The sequence below is a fragment of the Homalodisca vitripennis genome, chromosome 6 (genome assembly GCF_021130785.1).
Source record: "Homalodisca vitripennis isolate AUS2020 chromosome 6, UT_GWSS_2.1, whole genome shotgun sequence".
Taxonomy (NCBI): Eukaryota; Metazoa; Arthropoda; class Insecta; order Hemiptera; family Cicadellidae; genus Homalodisca; species Homalodisca vitripennis.
Window position 1 is genome coordinate 159,567,018 of NC_060212.1, and position 22,979 is coordinate 159,589,996.

Below are 22,979 nucleotides of genomic sequence, written 5' to 3' on the forward strand. Positions count from 1 at the left end.
GTTTAGAATAATCTTGACACAAAGATTATTCTAGACCTTCAAAGATTGTTTAGCTTCACCAGTCTGTTGGTGATCTTACTTTCATCCTAGACTATATATATTGGAAAATTTCCTTTCAGCGCTCTATACTTTGGAATAAAGTTCAAAATGTTTAATAAATTTTGAGATTGGTAACAAATTAACTTAAACTTTGTTGTTTCAGTCTTTTTTATCTACATAAGTGCTTATACTATCAGCTAAAACTTTAGTCATAAAATAAAAATACCAGCTCTTAATTTATTTATGAAAAATTAGTATCTTAGTCGGCTAAGTATCTTCAGTGAAACTTCATGAAGAGAATGAAAATTAATAGATTTTAAATCTCTGTCATTTAATACTTAGGGGTCACATGCTATCACTTTGATCAGTTCAAGATATTGGTCTATCTAGATTTTTTGCAGTTTATTTGACTATAAATTATCTTATGTCATTTTTTATAAGTTTCATTACTGTTCTATTAAGACATATAACCACAAAATATTAGTTCTTGTAGTACCATTTTGTGTCTTATATGCAAGTCATGTATCATTCCAATAGGAAATAAGAATACGGTATATAATACAGTACAAGTTTGAACAGTACACATTGCTGCCATTTTGAAAATTAATGTTCTTCATGTAATAAATTTATTAGTTTTGATGTAAATATAGACTTACAAAGAGATATTATTTTATGTATATAATTTAACTTAACCTTAGTACCTGAAGATGAATTCCCAGAATTCAAAATGTACATTGTACAAAAATAAAAAAGTTTAAAAAGTGTTAAAAAGGTTTATCATTATATACATATTTATCAAACACTGTTCGAGGCCACATCTCTAATATAGATTATTTGATTTTTTGTAATATTATGATATTCTATTTGTTAATTTTCAGGTTTAATTTCTCCTACAGAAGGCAAAGTTATAGTGGAAAACAAGAACGTTTCCTCTAATCTTGGCTTATGTACTCAACACAATTTGCTTTTCTCATATTTCTCTGTGATTGAACATCTAATTTTGTTTGGAATGGTAAGAAAAAATAGTGTAACTTCTATGCTTAAATAAATGTGTGTACTTGATAACCAATTGTGAATCAACTTGCAAAAGGATACGCTTTATTTCTCCAAACAATGAATTTTACTCCAAAAATCCTGACTATTAGTTTCATGCATCTGTTTTCAATTTCAGAATCTGAGAATTTGTAAAAGTATTGTTTTATTATTTCTCGAGATAATTTTTTTGTTTTATAATAGATAGACCTCTAATATTCATAATAGTAAAATAATAAAATATACATTTTGCTGAAGGAATAGTGTAAAATAAATCAGAGTGATGAGACAGAAGCTTAAAAATAGTTTTGAGGGCAGTAACAAAAATAAACACAGTTAGTTGGTGTTGTTCAGACAGGTTATCATAGAGATAGACACAATAGTTGTGAACTAATTGTACACTAGATCTGATGTTACATAAATTATAAAATTACATTAAAATATTAAAAGGTTTAGATCGCTTTATTTTACTATTATAAAATTGCTCAAATATTGTTTTATGCAGTTAAAAGGCCTTCCCAGGAAGAAATCAGAAGAAGAAGGTTTACAGCTATTAAAAAATTTGAATATAGAAGACAAAAAAGACATGTTGATATCAAAATTATCTGGAGGAATGAAGAGAAAACTCTGCCTTTCCATTGCACTCATTGGTAATCCTGAGGTAATGTGACGATGTGTCTTCATTACAGAAGTGAAATAGCAATAAATCAATGCGTAGACTTAAATTGATATAGTTACAGTAGGTTGTAAAAGAATAATTTCTCTACTAGAACAATGTAAAGAGATATTTGAGAGAGTATATTATTGCCATTCATTGTAACTCTTTGAGGGCTAGTCATTGTGATAATATATGAATGACAGAAGACTATTGAAATGATCAATCATTCCAAATTAAAATTACATATATTAATTCTTCTTACAGTGTATTAAACAATAAAGAATAAATGTTACAAATTTTAATTTTTTTCATTAACACAACATAATATGAAAATATGTAAATATTTATATTGTGAAGCATGAGTTATTGTACTATATAGTACACATTTAAAAACATAAACAGATTTATTGACTAAATAAAGTTAATTTATTAACCAAATAATTACTAATATTTGTACTTTTATTATCAATATTATAAAAATAAAATATTATTCATGGTTTCTTTAAAATTAAACAAACAATTTTTCAAATTGATTAGTAACTAAGCATAATAATTGGTAAAAAAAAAACTAAAAATGTATAGTGTGAAACTCAAGATAAGGCTTTTTCAAAAATAAATCCAAAAGTACGTTATTCATACTGTAGAGTTTTGGTATGCAGTGCTTGAATTGCCATGTTACAATAATTAAGGGTCACACATTTTTATTTTTGCTCATATAAGGCAAGTGAAACGTTACATTTAAGTATTGGATGCATTTAAGAGTTTAAATTGTAAGAGAAGGATATTTCATTATACTTGCAGAAGAATGAAACATAGTTTTTTAATAGACGAAGTAGAAGGAACTACTAGCAAAGTTTTGTCTTGGAATTTTACTAGATGTGAATAACATCATTAGCTGTTTTTAAGACATTTGTGACTGGAAATTTCACATTTCAAGCAAGAATGTAGCAAGGAAAAAAATTTGGGGGTCCAGACAACTGATATTTTTCTGTAGTGGATAGAGAGTAAGGCCCCATTTTGTTCCTTAAAAAGCTCTTGACCCGTTTTTTTGTTGAGAACGATCTTTCAGCAGTACATGACAGTAATACTGAATTAATTAAATAACAATAATCATTTACTAAAAAAGTAATTGAAAATTTTGGGGGGTCCGTACCCCTTGGATCCCCTCCCTGGCTTTTTCCTTGGTACAATTTAAAGTAAACAAATGAATTAGACAGAAAAATGTATTTAAAACATAGCATTTTTATTTATTGAATATTTTATGTCCATAAAATAGTTTACTGTGAAACTAATTAACAATAAAATGAATATATCAGCTGAGTTATAATTATGACTATTTTCAGCTAAACATTATGAATTAATTTGATTAATCTTAAATAATATGTTTTATTTCAATCTCAGGTCTTGCTACTTGACGAGCCCACCTCCGGTCTGGACCCAGAATCCAGACGACAGGTTTGGGATCTATTGTTGGTGGGTACATAATTTAACCGTTAGTATGCTAAATAATTATTATAGTGTAACTGGAGAAGATCAGGATTTTTAATATAGTCTGCTTACAGCACATCAAGTGTTAACTAACAATATTGCATTTCTGAAGTATATGATGTATAATATAAGATGTTAAACCTTAATGTGATAAATAATTATTGTAGTAACTGGAGAGGATTAGCATGCTCTACACTCCACATAGCCCGCTTATAGCATACATGGATTAAAACAGTATTCTTTGCATAGCTAGAAATTATATCTGTTTAAATTCTCAACCCACATGTTTGGAAGCCTGCTTGGATAGTTTCATTTTCAACCTCCACTCTGCTGTCCACTTGAAGAACTGTCCAACACTATCTCTCGGACCATCTTGGCTCGAGCTCCTAGCTGCAAATGTGGGTGAAAAATCATTCTACAGCTATAGGCTGTTAAATGATGTAAATATTAGTAGACTTAAGAGTAAATTAAGTGATATCAAGTGGCCATATGTATTTTTAGCTGCTGACGACAATGAAAGTATTTTTTCTTTTTTGTAGTCTTTGTCACACAATCTTGATGAATGTTGTCCTTTAGTTACTAAAACTAGATCTAATAGGCCTGATAAAAACAGAAACTGGTATACCTCTTTCTTAGAAAAAATAGGTTATTGCTGGATATGTTATAAAAAAGTAAAAATGATCCTAGCCTGTTACAAAGAAAATCATGATAGAATTAAGAAATTTCATAAGGAACAAAGTGATCTAGCAAAAAGGAATGCTAATGATAAATACATAATGGAATCAATAAACCCATGTAAATCAGCCTGGAATGTCATTTACTGAAACAGGACATATATTAAAGAGTAACTGTCAGTCCAAACTTCTTTTATCTCTGCTAATGACTTCAATGATAATTTTTGTCAATATCTACAACAATGTAAATAGTGATAGAGATAATTTAAATACAGTTAGTGCCAGAGATATATTGAAATCTGCTGGTATTGGAAATCCTCAGTTATTACCTTTTAAGTAGAGTTAATGTATTCCTGTTGGTATACTATAATTCTGTATGTAGGACTCTGAATTCTGGATAAGTAACTCAAAATCTGAAGATGTTTTTGGAATATCCAACTTTGTTTTAAAGACAATTACAAAGGAAATCTTTGACAATTCTTATTAATTGGATGCTCCGTATTGGTGTAATGTTTGTAGACAACAACTGTAACTGTAAGTTACCTATGTACGAAAAAGGTGATATATATAATGTACACAGTTATCGTCCAATTGCTGTAGTGCTTGTTGTATCTAAAGTAATCAAAAGCATAATTAAATATTATGTTAAATATTATTTGAGTACAATCACTACAATCACTTATTGTTGTCCAAGCAATTTGGTTTTAGACATAACCTCTCCACTGTTAAGACAGTTGAATGAAAACATTGTCTCTTACATTATTGATAGCTTTGAGAACAGAGAAGAGATCAAAGCCCCTTAAGAAGAGAAGTACCTTGTTATTGGATCTTAGCAAAGCACATTGTGCCTCACTCAGAATTTATTGGAAAGCTGAACCATTATGGGCTTAAAGATATTAAATTGTCTCTCCTTAGTTCGTATTTTCTGATATGTACCAGCTTGTCAAAATAAGCAACCAGAATTCTGATCTTAAGAGGGTAACAAAGGGGGTTCCCCATGACTCTGTTCTAGGACCCTTCTTTTTGTGGTTTTCATTAATGACTTCCCGAAATTCATACCCAACAAGTGTGTCCTTAATGCTGACAACACTACCTTGGTGTGTTCAAGTAAATGTCCTGAACTTATTCTTATAATGATGAACTATATGAAAGAGAGATCCTACCTGTGGTTTACAGTAAATGGCCTAAGGTTAATGAGGATAAGTTAGAAGATATAATTTTAGCCTAAGTACCAATTCTGTGAACAAGTCTGTCAAGTTACTAGGGCCCCATCTTGACTATAAGCTTTTTTTCCTTTATTACATGAACATGAAGTACAGTAATAGTGTCATACAACATTCAAAATGTCATACAAGTAAACATGGTCACATATTTTATGTCATTCAATATTAGTGCAGTTCTTTCTCAGCTTGGTGTTGTCAGGGACTCTTCAAGGTTGTATATTGGTCTTTTCACTAGGTAGTCTTAAAGTCCTTTCTTGAGTCGATTTTCTGATAGGTTTCTGATGTTTTCTGGGAGCATATTTTTGAGTTTTCTACCAATGTATGTGTTTTTTTACCAAAAAGAGCAGTGCGGTGTTGAGTCAATATGTATCTGGAAGCATTACGGGTATGGTAGGTGTAGACGTCACTGTTGGTCTGGAGGTTTAGTCTGTCAACATGTATGATTGTTTCAAATATATGTAGAGAGCTGTTACTGTTAGTATACCCAGAGACTGGAAGACTTGTTGGTAGCTTTGAATTAGTTCCAGTATAGCTAGAGTCCTGCTTTCTTTTGTAAAATGAGTACTCTATTAAGGTTTCCAGCAGAGCTGCCCCAGACAACCAGTCCATATCTGATATGTGATTCCACTAATGTGTAATAGGCAGTTTTTGCAGCTTCTAAAGTTCCAATCCATTTGATTCGTTTTACTACATAGAGTCCTGTGCTCATTTTTTTGCAGGTGTTTTTTCTTGTTCTGTCCATGAAAGCTTGTTATCTATTGTGATACTCAAAAACTTGACCTGATTACCTACTGATGTATTGGGTAGACTTGGTGTTTGGTCTTTTTTCCTACTGAAATGCACTTGAGTTGTTTTGTTGGGGTTTAGTGCTAGGTCATTGAGTTTGCTATACATGAGAGCATTTCAAGCAGTGATGTTAAAGAGTTTACATAAAGTTCTTCTGCTGAGTCATCTTTTATTAAAAGGGTTGTGTCAAGCTCACATGGATAATCCATACTGATGGCTTATATACTCACCTATCTAGAGCTATCTTTTTAATAACAAAATTAAACTTTTTACCAGTCATAATTTAGTTTTAAAGGCCTATTTTTCTCTTTTTCACTCTTACCTTATGTATGGTACCCTTCACTGGAGTGGGTATAGTGGCAGTAAAGAAGTTTTTCTGTGCCAGAAGAAAGCTGTACGGTATATATAATTTTTAACCTTAGTTATATCGATACTTGTAAACAATATTTCATAGAACACAATATGCTTACGCTTCCCTCTATTTTTGTCTTACAAATTTTAATGTATTTAAAAGAAAATCTAAAACTATTTAATTTGAGAAGCTCAATCCATAGGCAATCATTACAACAGAAACCAAGACGTGATTAATCAAACTCTTTAACAAGTTACCACCAGTAGTAAGAGACATTTCTTGTAAACATTTTAAAACATCTGTGTCTAAATGGTGAAAACAAAAGGCTTTTTATTCTATTAAAGTGATTCTTTATATTCTTGTACCTACTGTAAGTGATTGTATTTTCATATAATCTGTGCTCTGTTCTCTGTGGCTTCTATGTCCTATGTAGTTAATTTTATAAGCTGTATATTTTAGGCCATTGCTTAAATTTATAAACCATTATGTACATGTTAATTTAATTATATTCTAATGTATGTTTCTTAGGCATATTCTATTAAGCTATGATTTTGTTAATACATTTTTATGTGGGATGAAAGTAAACATATTCTTCATTCTTGATATAATTAACATAATATAATTTAATAATGAAGACTACACATAATTTGATTGTTTAAATTATTGTTAATAATAGTTAAATAATTAAATTATTGTTAAATAATTCACAATGTCTTTGTGGCTTACAATAAAACATTATCATCATTATTAATATGAAACCAACATATCTATCAAATTTTAGTTTTCTTAGTTAGGATAAACTGAAACTTTGATGATTGGTGAATTACATTTCAAAATTTAATCTTAGTTTAGATATGAAATGTTATAATGAATGTTCTAAGTAAATGGTTATGAAAATGACCACGGCTTTTGTTGATAGAAAAAATAACAGAAAAGTGCAGAAATGTTTTGAATAAAAACAAACATGATGGAAGAAAATGTTTTGGTGTGCTTCAAATCAGTGTAGAGTTTTGCATCACTCTTTACCTTAAGATAGATTTAAGATTTTAACATTGATCATTATTATTGATTAGTGATTTGTTTGTATGGATAGGGTTTCAGAGGTCACAGGACTATAATAATCACAACCCACTTCATGGAAGAAGCAGATGTGTTGGGAGACAGGATAGCCATCATGGACCATGGTCAAGTCAGGTGCTATGGCACCTCTATGTTCCTCAAGAAATTGTACAGTAAGTTTAGCAACTAATAACGTAGATTATGAATGCTTGACTTTGGTTCAAAATGGAACATTTTGTTTTAGTACTCTCTCAGATTATCAACTTTTTTACTCTTCAGATTGTGAATCTCCATATCTGTCTCAACATGTGATCTAGCCAGCGCTGGATTTAGAAAATACAGGCCCTTAGGCTATACCTGTGGTGATGACCCCAGGCTTGCAGTTTGGAGGGTATGGAATACCCCTAATGAACGTGGGGCTCAGCTCTCCCTTCTGGAAAATTTGAAAATTAGGAGCAAATTAGACAAATTTAATATCGTTAGTTACAAATCAGGTTATTTTAGGTAAAGTTAAGTCACTAAAGTAAATACTAATTTTAACACTTTAATGTACATTGGTAAGTTAACAAGAAAAGTACAAATCAGTATTGAGTACTTGTGAATAAATCTTTAGCCATAAATTACATGTACTGCAAATCATGTTCACTTCAGTCACTCTTACTGATTGGTTCTCCGCAGTGAAGCAGTTTATGATGTCCTCATGGTTGACTTGTCTCAGAATATAATGATCTATACTAAGCAAGGACAAAACGTTTAGCATGTCTTCTGAAAGAACTCTTTGTTGCCAAGAGTTCGTTTTGAATACTGAAATTGTGGCAAGTACTAAGGTATTGCCAAGGTACTCTATTGTTTCGGTTTTACTGGTCTCTTCAGATGGGCTTGGACTACAGATTCCAGAAGTGAAGTCTAAAATAGTGTCAGACCTCAGACGCTGCACTAAGCGGAAGGTGAATGGAACTGAACTCAACATTCAGTAGACTATTTTTATGCCACTAATTTGTGCCAACATTACTCAGTCTTGTGCTATAATATTGATTCAGACTTTTAATATTTTAAGTCCATCATAGATTGTACTACTTATCTGTATAGTTTGGTAGGCCTAAATATAAATTTTGTACAATTGTAGATACAGGATATCACCTGAGTATATTCAAGATGGAGAGGGCTCCTGTTCCTCCAATCACATCTATTGTGGAACAACATGTGAACACATCAGAGGTGAGGGTGGTGTCACAAGAACAGCTGGTCTACGTGATCAACTTGGATGAGTCAAAGCAATTTCCGGTTCTATTCGCTGCCTTGGACAGCGGCGCTGTAGGTCTTGGTTTGACTGGAATGAGCATCAGCTGTTCTACGTTAGAGGATGTATTTCTCAAGTAATCTTATATTTAACCCTCCAATTTATAAATAGATCTCCTAATTTATTTGTTAAGTAAGAAAATTAAAAAAATTTGGAATACAATAATAATCTGGAAAACTCAAAAAAGTTATTACTAAAGTGGAAAAAATTAAAAAACATTAATTTAAGAAATTCATGTAAAAACAAAATTTCTATAGCTTAATTATAAATATAAGAGCAAACCAGTAAGTAATCTCCCCCTCATAGTTTATACATTGAAATATTAATCAAATTATAATTAATTGAATACAGTGTATAGGAAAATCCAAACCTAATTTATCATTGTAGACTCTTGATGAGCAATTGGAAAATTCTTACTATACCCAAAGTGAATGGGAACAGCTATGGGAAATCCCTCTCTCATGTTATTTATTTGCCAATATTGTTATGAGCTATTTTGAAACTACAGCCAAATCTAAAATGACATATTTCCCAAGAAAAATGGATACGATTACGTCGATGATATTTTTTTGCAATATTTAATAAAAATGAAAACATACAAGATTTTATCACAACTCAAAATTCGTTTAAAAATACCCTACCTATTAAATTTACGTAGTGAAAATTGAACAAAACAATAGGATCCCCATTTTTAGACGTATTAGTTAGTAGAAATGGAAACAAAATTTGAATTTGAATAATCCTACAGAAACCAACTCATAACCAGATAGTTCATCATCAATGAATCTAACCATCCATCTGCACAAAAAAGCAGCAACATTTAATTCAATGATTTATAGACTGTTTAAAATACGCCACTTTTTCAACAGAAAACTACAAGAAAGAACTAAATTACATCAAATCTATTGCTATGATCAATGGTTACACTACACAACTCATTGACAATTCATACTAAAAAAATCTTTAAAAGAAGAAGTAGAAAAGATAAGACAACAATTAAGACCACCTCGCAAGACACAAAATATGAAATTAATTTGGCACAACATACAGCACTTTTTCAAACCAAATATGCAAAACTTTTAAAAAAGCATACAAATAAAACTGTCCACTCACTAGAAACAAGCAACAAATTATCCCAAATTTTATGAAACCCTAAGGACAAAATTTCAAATGATAGTAAATCGGGAATTTACTGACATTGGATGCGATGAACTGTGACAAAAGTTATATTGGACAAACAAAAAGAACAATAAAAACACGATTTAAAGAACATTTATCACACACAAAAATATGGAAGAGATGACAAATCTGCTGTAGCCAAGCACTGCATTGAATCATGACACAGAACATCAATTACAAATCTAAAATTAATAAAAGAAATAACGAAACCAATGAACTTGAAATGCTTGGGAAACACTATACATAAACAAAAATAAAGAAAAACTCATGAACAATGAAGAGGCCCTATTGAAAATTCCCCCCCCCCCCAATCTTCTTTCTTCGCAATATGATATCTCAATCAAATTAAACGTCTAGTCAAATCTAATTTTTCATACTGGCTGAAATATTTCCAAAATTTTTTGTATTTACATTTTTACACCATATTTATTTTAATATTAATTGTAACAAACAATCTGTAAATATATTATTTGTGGAGTTGCCTGAAGATGAAACCTTTGGTTTTTCGAAAGGCCTCGCCCCGAAAAATAAACAATTTGGAAAAAGTAGTGTTTTTATTAACATTTAGTAATATCTAATTTACATCACATTAATTTTATCTTATCAAGAAATTAATAACAATGTAAGACTAGTTTTTTTAATGCTACTAATTTTATTATTGAGCCTCTGATCCAAAAATCTGTCATATTTTTAAGTTTATAATAGAGAAGTGTTTTGTCAATTTATGCAATTAAAACTTATATCTGCAATGAATGAAGCCTTTCTGTTATTAACTTTTTGCATGGCAAATATAACAAGCTCGTGTATGGCCTAACAATGAATTTCTGCAGATATTTTTTATACATCCCCAATGTAATATATATACTATATTATATATATATATATAACAGAAATTTTTATTGTTATGCATATTATTATTTTAACAGTGTAAACTATAACCTGGGAAACATTATATTCTGGTATTTAAGCTTCTGGATTTTCTAGTTTAGCTAAATTTGAGCTATTCAATTCTATTCTCCAATTTTCCCTTTAGTTATGCATTTGTACAGATGAAATTTTTGGACAGTATAAAGTGAGACATTCGGCTGGGCTATGTAATATAAAGAAATTACTACTTCTCGCGCTCTGATGTTTTTAATGAGTTTCCCTCCTTGTTTGAACATTTCTGCAAGCTAATAGTATAATCAATTGGGTCCTCCTCCCGCCTTCTTATGTTCTCTACCTCTGTCTTATATCCAGTTCTTTCAGAAAATACTTTGCATCCACATGGTGTTAATGTACATGTGTATCTTTTGAGTTTTTGGAATTTCAACAACCACCGCTACACACCTAGGGACTGGTTGGATTCTCCTCCTCGGCCACCTATTACAGTTCTATTCTACAAATAAAGTCCTCAACTCACTATCTGCTCTAGGAATTTTCCAGTGGATCCCCAGGGTTTCTGACTAGAAGACAATGATATTCTAACATTAAACATTATCTTTCCCATTTTCTTCATAATAATTATCTCCCAATAATTACATTTTCTCTCACCATCCCTTCTCACTTATAACTTATGCCTGCCCTTAATGCATTAAATAAACTGTAGATTCGTATTCCAAAATAGGAACAAAATATTGATACACTCAAAAATTAATTACAGTTAACAGTCAATTATAAGCAGTGGAGAACAATGACAGCCACTATTTTAATTACAACTTATAAACAATAAAAAAATCAAGTGCTGATTTCCAGTGCACTTGCATAAGATTTCAGGAAACAGTGCTGGGCTGAATAATAAAGTATATGTATTTAAAGTATACATGTTAGAAGGAGAGTATGATGCATTAGGAAAAATCAGGTGAAAAGTATGAAATAGCTAAAGTGTGAAATGAGCTGGCTCACAGAGATCAGAATGCAAAGACATTTATCAAAGAAATTACATTTAAGAGAAATATAATGGGAATTTGTTGTGAAAAAGGATCTATAAAGTTGTAGAGTAGCTCTTCCTGTTTCACAGTCATATATGGTGTTACATGAATGGAAATTTCTGAGAATATGAAGTGAAAATTTGAGAAAATGTGAACTAAAAGAGATTTTATACATAACTGACAAACTGTAAGGACAAATAATTCCTGAAATAGAATGTCAGTAGGATAATGACGACCTTTGTGGAAACCAAGTTTTAGTAACTCTTTTTGACATGAAAACAAGGTGTGTATCATTTATTATTAGCTCCCTCCAAGCAATACTTCCAAATGAAAGAAATGATTGAATATAAGCGTAATATGCCAGTTTTATGTTGCTTGCATTGAAAACATCGTTCAGTTGTCAAAAGGTAAAAATTAACCGTCTTAGTTTCTTAACTAAATAATCTATATGATGTTTCCATGTCATTCTGTGATCAAAGATAACTCCAAGGTACTTGTGAACTGTTGTTTCCTCTATTCTTTTACATGTACAAAATTCATTAAGATAATTTCCACAGCTATGATTGAACAGATTTTGCAAATCGTAATCAGAAACGTAGCGCAAGGATAGTGGTAAAGATTTAGATTTTGAAATATTAAGCGTTAAAACGTTTTAATCGAGCCATTTCTTCAATGTCATAAGGTCACTCTGTGGTTTCATTTGTATTTCTGTCCAGTTGTTACAGTGTAAAATAATTGACATGTTATCAGCAAATAAAAAATTAAACTGAAGCAGTTCTCTTTGGAGTTTCTTTTCATCCATTCACCTGTGCTCAATTGGTGAGCACTAAAGAGTCTTGCTTCAACATACAATGGTTTTCTAGCCAATAGTTCAATTTTGTGAGCTGGTAGTTTGAAGTTATATTCATGTCTGGTTATATGATCATTGTGGTTGTTTCAAAACAAGTTAAGACCGACTGTCATACATGGTGAATTCAAGTATGTAAAAAGCTGTGGTATATACGTATATATATATATATATATATATATTAGATTTTGTAGGCTGCTCTTCAGTTAACTCTTGGTACAATGCCAGCAGTCATTCTTACTTACCATTACTGCAGGACCACAACTTGCTGGAGGTTGTTATTTGAGGATGTACCCCTAAAGTATTATTCCATATCTGATTCTACTATCAAATAATGTGTGATAAGCTATTTTGGCAGGTTCTGAGGTACTGATGGATTTAATTTTGCCAAGTGGAAACATGACGGAGCTGAGCTGATAACATGAACCATCAATATGAATTAAATTAAAACGTATAACATTATATATTCTTACAAGAAAGAATATACACAAGGCTATTTAAAATTGTATTCTTAGTAAATAACTTTTATTTTCATCTCATTCATCTTCAGTAAATAATAATCCCTAAACTGTGTAGTAAAATTTAGAATATTTTTATCTTATTATTATGTGTGTCATGTCAATGTGTATATTTGTCATTTATAATTTAAAAAATAAATCTATTATAGCTGTTCTTGGCATTATTATATGTATGGCCCCAAAAGTGTTATAATAACACTATCGATTATTTTCATTCATGCTATTTAGCATCAGAACTGTACTATACGTTAATTTGGTTTTTGTCATGTTTTAAATTACATGTATCCAAAACTACAATTTAATCTCTCATAACTTATGAACAAGAATTTTGGTAAATTTTCTGTTTATGCTATTTTGCTAGGCTATTAACTGTGGAATTATACTTAATATTGTTTAGCTCACTTTATGAGAATTGTTTGCCTTTTTTGACAAAAAGTATGCTTTTTTAGTACATAATCTCTAGAAAAATTAAATTGGTTTGAAGAATGACTAACTAAATGCTATAAAATGCTACAATTCATTATTTATGTTCTTTTCTTTAGCAAATTACACAACTGATTTCACATTTTCTCATTGTAGGGTGGCTGAATCTCCTGACAGAAATGCTCTGGAAAATGAAGTCTTGGATAATGAAATGTTCGGTAAATACTCTATTTAAGTTTAAATAAGTTTTAAATAGTATTCAATACTCAACACACACACGCAACTCACAGAACACACACAGAACTCAATACATTTTTTACTTCACAAAAAAACACTAAATCACCATATCACATAAGTTTTGCACTAGTGTGGGAATGAGTCCACCTACTCTACTTTAAAACTACCCTTTTAGATATACCTACCTCAACCTACATTATTCATATATATATATATATATATATATATATATATAATATATATATATATATATATATATATATATGCACTAAAAATAAATCAGTAAAAAATAAAATGATAAAAATAAATAAAAATGTATGTATGTATATTTATTTATTTATATTCTTATAAGGATTGAACCATAAACAATTCTAATGGGACAATTTAAGCAAACAATGATTTCTAAAAGAGTTATACATTCTTCAAAGTTAAACACTGCTAAAAGCCAATTTGAGGTGAACAGTTCTGGGTACAAAACGTCAAAAACCTGAACATCCAAACATTAAAAAGGTACTGACTGACTAATGCAATTCCATCAAGTGGTATTCGAGGTTAAGTGGTAGAGAGGACTTTATAGTCCTAACTTCGCCTCTAATAAAGACATTTTTCATTTATTTCCTTTAATTTTGTATTTTTAGCAGAACTGGCACAGACATGACATTCAAATAAGGACATTTACTAGGAATTTGAGCAAACAAGATAATTATAGAACAACCCTAGGAAAAACCTATGATTTTATGTAATGTCCATTATAAATCGCTACTTGGTAAATGTTGTATCATATCTATAGCAAGACTTAATTTATACTTTATTCTTAGTCTTTGGGGCCCCCATATGAAATTTCATGGTGAGTTATAACTTTTATATTCCATAATCTTTTTCTTAGTTTCACAGTCACAACTGAACATAACTGCAACCACTGATGAAATAAAAAATAGCCATATTTTCTGAGATAGTATGTAATTGGACTTAGGTAAAATAGTGTACCTAACTTGTTATGTTACGTTTTTGTACAGTGCTTAAGTGATTAATTACAGCAACTTGCTTTCACCTTGTTAAACATCTATAGAGTTGATTACATTGTAATAGCCATTTCACCTTTTTACGTGTACATTTATTAAATTTGTTGGATATTTTAAGGTCAAATTAATAAAATTATTAAAATGTAAATTGATATGTATTGCTTTTCAGTTGGGCAACACAAGAGAGTGACTGGTTCAGAGCTAATTTTCCAGCAGATGAGAGCTCTACTTATTAAAAGGTTTTTGACAAGTAAAAGAACCAGTAGGAACAAACTTATTTTTGTAAGCATAATTTATATATGTTATCCATGTTTTATTTCTTATATGTATCTAAATTCACTAGATTTGGAGAGTTGTTACCATTATCTCATTATCATACAAGAATAATCCATTTCCTCAAATACAATATATTGTGAAAAAATGTAATAAATAATTTTTCGTTTTTAGATATATGAGTAAATTCAAAGTTAAAAAATCATCTAAAACCACCATGGGTTGAAACCTAAAGATTTTGTATGATAAGAATCTAGTTATGCACATTAAGTTATTCCCATGTACCAAATTTTGTATTAATTCAATTATTTAATTTACCCGTAGTAAATCTCTAGAAAATATCTCTGGGTTATGCCCCACTGGTCACTAAAGCAGTGAAAAATCCCATCTTGTATTTTAAAGTTGTGAAATATTAATTGAAAGAGTCTATCAGATGTAATCAACTGTGTTGTGCAAACAATGTTTTGTGACAGCACAACCATGTGTTTAATTTATACAACCACTATTTTCAATTTTTGTATAGTGTGTATATTCTCTAAAGGATTAACCATTAGATCTCACACAGTTTTTAGATTCCAGCGATTAGGTAAGCACTCATCTATCTACCTTAAAAAATGTCCTAAAACATAAGACGGTCAGAATTTGACTCCAAAGATTCTCTTTGAAGCATTTGGCAAAAACTAAGCTAGATGAAAGTTCACTGGACTATGAATTTGAACTAATGCATCAATTTCTACTTTAAATGTTCTAAAATATTAAAAGTATATTTTAGTTTATAAAGAAACATCATGTAAATAGTGTCATTATTAATATACTTTTAACTGTATATTTTTAGCAAATATTAAGTATTAGATACAAGAGGCAATTTACTATCTAACTTTTACTATACATTTAAAGACTGTTTTATAACCCATCTTAATTGTCTTTAGATACAAGTACGCTTCTCATAGCTGTATATGTATGTATTCTTGATTGGTAAACAAAGCAAAATGAACAGGAACCACAAACATTAAAAACAAAGTAAATTACAATGGCATAAATATACACTTTTTAACATATTTTCTTGATTGTGGCAATAAGGAAAACTCAACATTGGCGTCAGAAATATAATTTACTCGAACCAGAAGTGCTCATACAGATGCAAAGCCAATGAACTATTTGTTGACTTTTTGGAAAGTTATATATAACAATCCCATCATTATTACCGTTATTTTTAAATTTTGTTTAAATGATCTATTAGTTAATTAATTAAATAAATTGATTGTTTTATAAAGCTTTTCTATATATTATACCTTTATTACATAATGAGCGTTAAAAATATTTAATATGATTCAAAAGATCGCTTAGTAAATATTATGCTGGAAAATACTTCTGTGACAATAGACAATATTCTGGGTTTGCAATTTCATTAAGAAATACAATAGCGTCAAAAAGTGGTAATCTTGTTTTACAATTTTTTGTTTGTTTCTTATAAATGTGTGTCTTCTTTTATAAAAACTTGAATAACTCATTGATTAAGCATATGGGTTACTCCAAAAGCCAGTTCTGTAATTCATTTTTCAATTTGTTTCCTCTCTTGTCCTTGAGGTTTTGTGGCAGTGCATTGTGATTTTGTGCCCGATCTAGTTATTGTGGCTAATGTTAAGGAGCATTTTGTTATGTCCTTGTCAAAAAATCCAAATCACACACAATTTGATCCTGTCATCATCATTGCCAAGAGTTGTGGATATTAGTTCTGTTTAATCTGGGATAAAACCAAACGATTTTAGCTTTCTAATCACTGGTACAACTTGAGAATCTATGGTGGAGATGCGGCTGGTATTGGAGTTGACTACTGTAGCTCTAATAATTCTCCTGATTACGTTTCTTGTCTGAGCAACAGTATTATCCTCATCATCACTAAGTTCCTGAGGAGAGGCACATCTTGCAGCTTTGTCATCAAGTAGCAGAATGTGAGGGTGAATGTCACTTTTTAGAGATAAATTCTTTAAGATTGTTGAGAAGTTCACTTTCTTGTTTTCAATTTTTGTGTTAGTAATTTAAAATGTATTTTTTAATTTAACTTTTTTTTGCATAGTAACATGGGTTTTTCCTGTTTTGCTTATTTGATTTAGTGCTTTCAGTTTTTCTAAAATTTAACTTTGAGAAACTATTTTACCTTCCAATAGCACAATTTTTGCTCCATGGCATGCTGCTTTTCTTTTAACTGTTTAAGGTCATGAAGGAAAGTTGGTGTCACCCTTGTAACTGTTTCCAATACAGAATAAATATTGACCTTTAAATTTGCCTTTTATTTCACTGGTAGAATTTTGTTTATCCTCAATATTATGTTCTTTATTCAGGAGTTTTGATTTTAAGATGTTAATATGATATATCCTTCTATGGATTATAATTATTTTCTATCATGAACTTAAAAAATATCTTGCATGTTGTTTTTCCTTTTCCTCTAGTTTTTGCTGCAGTAACTCAATTCTTCATAGATATGCTTCTTACTCCTTTTCGATATCTTCTATTTTGGCTTCTAAGTTAATTATTTTCACTGTAAGTTTGCTATTTTCTTTCTACAAAAGCTTGTTCTCCTCTTCCAGTGCCAGTCCTATTCTTGCGGTCATGGCCAGCTCTTCATCTTCCACTTCATATTTTGTCAATGATAAGCTGGTCTCAAGTTCTTTTAATGAAATATTTAATAGCCTAGGTTTGGAATGGTATGAATTTGGAGTTACAATCTCGTCATGAACTTAAAACACAGTGTCTTCTACTTCTGATTTGGTGTAAGCTTCTTGTGAATCAGTTTTATTATATAAGGGCAGTGATCCATTTTTTGCGTAATTGATGAAGTGGGTGATGTTAATGTGCCACAGGTATTGCACATCCAAGTATTTATTTCATCATGTCTTATCATTTCCTTTGGTCTTATATCTTATATGTTGATACATCCATTATGGTACCACAGTTTGCTGGGCCCAGTACAATAAATGCCAGACTACTTTACCCGAATACTGCATACACCGCAATAGTACTTTGGGATTGCTGTTTTTGGTTTTACCTTTGTGATCTGAATAGTAGTTAAAGATAAATAGTATTATGTATATAGGTGAAAATTTAACAGGTTTTTCTTTGTTGTTTTGTTTGCTCACTATGCTTATGATAACTATACAGTTTTATGATTTCAGATGATCATACCAACATTGATGATGGCCATTTCAATATACGCATTGATGCTCCAGTTGATCACAGCTGATCAGCCTGACCTGTTGATAAGTCTGGGCAAATTCCCAGGTGTCCGAGTGGCAGTTTCATCTGATAATCAGATAATCTCCAACATTTCAAAGGCTTTAATCACCTCTGGGAGTGCCACATATGAACCAGTACCCACAGGAACGGACTTTAATAATTGTGAGTAATGAGGATTCTAACCTTCTTTTTTTAAATTTACATTCTGTTGTACATTATCATAGAGATAAGGACAAGGGTAATGGAAGTCTAGTATGGAATATTTTTTCAAGTTATTAGTCAATTCATAAAATTCTTTCAGTTGGTAAAACGGATGCTCCAGTAACCAGTTCTTCAGTCTTCGTACTACAAACTGCTGTTTTTCAGTCTTTCTAAGGTGTTCTGGAGGGCGTTCCATTACTTTGCTCCTGCATAGGTAGGTTTCTTCTCTGTCTTAGTGATTCGGTGTACTGGGAGTTGGTAGTTGGTGGCATGCATAGTATTGTATTTGTGATATTGTGCTATAATTGTGATATTCTTGCTGCTTTCAGGTGACTTAATATGGAGAAATGTGATAGTTTCCAAGATGTAGAGATTGACAACAGTGAGAATTCTTAGATCTTTAAATGTATGCCTGCAGGGTTCCTTTTGCTGGAGGTTGCTAAGAATTCTGATTGCTCTCTTCTGATGGACTAGGAGACGTTACATGTTATTCGCTGAGGTGCCTCCCCAGGCAGCAATCCCATATCGAAGGTGACTTTTCATATAGGGTGTGGTAAGCAGTCTTGGTTGTTTGCTGTGTCACATTTACTTTTTATCCTGCGAAATGACATATAATGCTGTGCTCAACTTTTTGCACAGAGAGTCTATGTGGGTCTGTCCATGTAAGGCGGTCGTCAATTATTATGCCCAGGTACTTTGAAGTGTCTTTTGACCTTCCAGCTCTGGTAGTCTCCCTGCAATTTCCTTGTGTCTTCCTAGGACCAGCTGTTTAGTTTTATTTTCATTTACCACAAGGTCATTTCCATGGCTATATTGAAAAGCCATATTCAGAGCAGTGTAAGCAGCTATTTCAAGTTGATCTGTTTCTTTTTTACCTAGTAGGAGCACTGTATCATCTGCATACACCAGCATTTGTCCAAGATTTTGCATGATTGAAGCTAGGTAGACAATAGACAATAGACAATATCCTTTATTTGTTGTGTTTCTTTAAGAAGTACAATTGATAGTAGATAATAACAAAAACTTAGATTTAATATTTCTTGCTTTACAAATATTGATGTGGTATTTATAGAAGATCGAAGAACTCCTTCAATTGAATATACAGGTCGTTCCATCAGCCATTTGGTAGGTAGGTCATTTGTGTGTATAAAATGTATAAGACCGGCCCTAATACAGAGCCTTGAGGTACACCACGCGTGACGGGCTGTTGTACTGACTTTATTTGAAGTGTTAAATTGTTTGAGGGTGTGGTTTATTTCTACCATTTGGTTTCGTCCTGTCAGGTACCTTTTTATCCAGTCATGTGATCCATTTATTCCAAAAGTCGTCAATTTTTCTAAGAGAGTTGTCCATGGCTAAGGCAGTCAAATGCCTTACTGTAGTCGATTAGAATGGCAGTGGCTGTGTTACCTTCTTCCAATTGGTCTGTTAAAAATTCCACCAGGCTAATAAGAGCTGTTTGTTGTTGATCTTCCAGTCAAAAATCAATGTTGGTGGGGTGTCAGAAGTTGATTAGTTATTATGTGATGGAGCAATCTGTTTTAGTACCAATTTTTCAATAACTTTGGAGAAGGTGGGTATTAATGAAATTGGGCGGTAGTTAGCTGCTTGTGTAGTGCATCCTTGCTTAAATTTAGGGTATACTTTGGCTAGTTTAAGTGCTGTCAGGAATATTCCAGAAATTAAAAGATTTATTTATTATGTTAATTATAGGCCCAATTAGTTCTTCTTTACAAACTTTCAAAAGTTTTTGTTGAGACATTATCATATCCAGCTGAAGTTTTAGTTTTTAATGATTGGATAATTTGATCTATTTCTTTTTCGGGTTGTGTGGTGCAATATGAAATTTGGTATATCTGGGTTTGGGGCTGGTAGGATTCTGCGGTTTCTTGGCTGTTTACTGTTTTAGTAATAGTATCTTCAGATATGTCTTTTTCTGGTTCAAGGCTAGTACAAACACAGTCAAATGGATGTCCTTGAAGTCGGCATTATCCTTGTAGGTGGTAAGTCAATTCTTTTTGGTCAGGCAGTCAATGTTTAATTCATCACCCATTATTAATACTAGTTGGTTCGTTGGTATGCTTTCCAGTGCTTCAGCTAGAATTTCCAGGCTGGCTTCCAGGTTTCCATTTGTTCTGTAGACTCCAACAAGAAAGAGATGGGACCTACCTTACTTAGTCGTTGATCAATTAGATACAATGTATTTGTAAGCATGGGTTAAGGCTTCTTTCTAAACTTTTCGAGTAAATTTTATTCTTAATTATAGAAATCTCTTCCTCTTAATCGAAAAAATAATTAATGTTTCTGACACTCAAAATTCTCAAAAGTACATTTTTTAATGTTATATGTCTCAAACATGCTGTAAAAGTTACATTAAAAAACTATATATGTATGAAATTAGTGTTAAATTTAGCAACACATAATTATTTATTAATTTTCAATTTACAAATGTTGTTTATAATCACTATAAATAAACATGTCTGTTATCTGATAAGATTGTCAACTATGTGCTATAAGTTTAGTATAAATGTGCATATATAACCTAGAAACATAGATCATCTGATTTCTTTCGAAATATCTAGATTGGCTGTGAACAGTGTACAGATACTAAGGTGGTATATGGACAAAATGGTATAATTTTATTCCACATCAAAAATGCTTATCTCCACATTTAGAAATCTAGTTTCCTATTTTTGCATACCGTTTATGATTTGGAGATATTCAATAACAGTTGTTATGTATTTAACACACACCACAGTAGAGCCGCACACAATGTGTTAAGTGGGAGTCAATGTGGGACAGTCTTGCAATAATTGGATTTTGAATAGGGTGGGGTAATATCTCACCTAGAATTTAACATCAAGAAGAAAATTTCTTTTGTAGTAGAACCAGGTAGGTGTTAAATATTCACGGTTGTACCTGTATTTGTATATTTGTCATTTACTGTCATGAAATACTACCATTATATTTTCAGATATGAGAAGTTTAATTAACAACAGTTTGGTCCAGTACGAGCGACAAATGATTGCAGGATTCAAGTATAACAGTAGCCACTTCCTGGGAGAGTTCAGTTGGTACTTCACTCATTCACCTCCCATTGTCCTGAATCTGGTTGCAAATATTCTCCTGAAACAGAAGAGTGAAACATCTAGCATTACAGTCTCCAACCATCCTATAACACTTGAGACTGAAGTAAGTGTTTGTGTCCAGGAAAATTCATTTCTAGCTGGTTCAGGTATAAACTTGTTCAATTGGAATAACACTAAATAGGTACTGATGTCACTGACATTTTTGCAAGAGAATAGAGATCCAGTATTGGTGCATTATTAACTTCAAACGATTAGGTACCAGACCAGGAAAAGGATAACTAGATCAACGGGACTGTGGGTTTGTGTAGGTAGGTCAACAGACCAAAGAAAGAAATAGACTGGGCATTCTCATATAAGGACCAAAGCAGAAGTTGAAACTGAATCATTTTCACTTTCTTATTGGTGAAAAATTAAACCTATGTTCAAATTTAATTTGTTGTGTTTCAATAACACTGCCATAAAGTATAATTACAGTTGTTATAACATTCTGATATTCTGTTCTTTGTACAAAAGCACTTGTATATTGGCATGGTGATAAGTATTTTAGAATATATAGTTTGTTTCTATTTTGTTTTAGATTAAATTATAAACATCATTAACTAACCAAAATAAAAATTCCTTCTGTGAAAAAGGTTTTGTTTATTTGGTCAGGCAGTTTTGGTCAGTAGGAAAGTTGTTGAAAAAGACCTGAATATAAAATTTGTATTCTATGCATTTTTTCATAAACTGAGTACTTTGGCTACAAATAAGGTCGGCAGTAACACAAAGAAGTCACTCACATGGTCCGTGGTACAACGTGAGCTACCCAGTATTGTATTTCTAGTAAATTGTTACAAAACTAATCCATTAAGTTTGAATTCTTCTGCTATGAATTATTTTCTTACTTCAATTTATAAATTAAATTGAAGATAAAATCTCTAAATGGTAATTTGCTAACCATAGTAGTAATGCAATATATTAATGAAATATCAGTTTCACAACAAACTTTTTGGAGGTGAAATAATATTACAGTGATATTTTTGTCCTTACATGGTGTGTTTTATTGGTAGCTAATGGAAACAAAAAACTTTATGTATTTTAAAAACTCTGATGAAACCCAGAATAAATTAAAATACATCAAATTATTGATTTTTATTGGTTTTTTTTAAATGTAATTTTATTTAAACTAAAAATATTTGCCATTTGTTGCAGGGCATACAGATCAGATATTTTATTACAAAGTGGTGTATATGTTTATCCCAAGATAAATTTTGATGTATTATAAGTATATTTACTGACAGTAAACACATAACATAATAATTTCCAAAAGTTGTCTTACAAGCGGCCTCAACTTGATACATCCTATTACTGAAACTACTTTTAAACATAATAAGTTATTTTCATATAGACATTTTATACTCAAAAATTTTTTTTTTATAGAGGTTTGAAAAAAGAT

General features: G+C 31.2%; 1 protein-coding gene across 1 annotated transcript in view; it reads left to right on the top strand.

Moving 5' to 3' along the window:
- Positions 1 to 22,979, top strand: part of LOC124365099 (phospholipid-transporting ATPase ABCA1-like) — a 77,530-nt gene that overhangs the window by 33,654 nt on the left and 20,897 nt on the right. Inside the window, exons 9-17 of the mRNA XM_046821040.1 lie at positions 918 to 1,051; positions 1,577 to 1,732; positions 3,131 to 3,202; positions 7,346 to 7,484; positions 8,438 to 8,687; positions 13,645 to 13,706; positions 14,917 to 15,029; positions 18,194 to 18,416; positions 21,430 to 21,647. Coding sequence (XP_046676996.1) covers positions 918 to 1,051; positions 1,577 to 1,732; positions 3,131 to 3,202; positions 7,346 to 7,484; positions 8,438 to 8,687; positions 13,645 to 13,706; positions 14,917 to 15,029; positions 18,194 to 18,416; positions 21,430 to 21,647 — 1,367 coding nt within the window. The remainder of the gene's footprint in view (positions 1 to 917; positions 1,052 to 1,576; positions 1,733 to 3,130; positions 3,203 to 7,345; positions 7,485 to 8,437; positions 8,688 to 13,644; positions 13,707 to 14,916; positions 15,030 to 18,193; positions 18,417 to 21,429; positions 21,648 to 22,979) is intronic.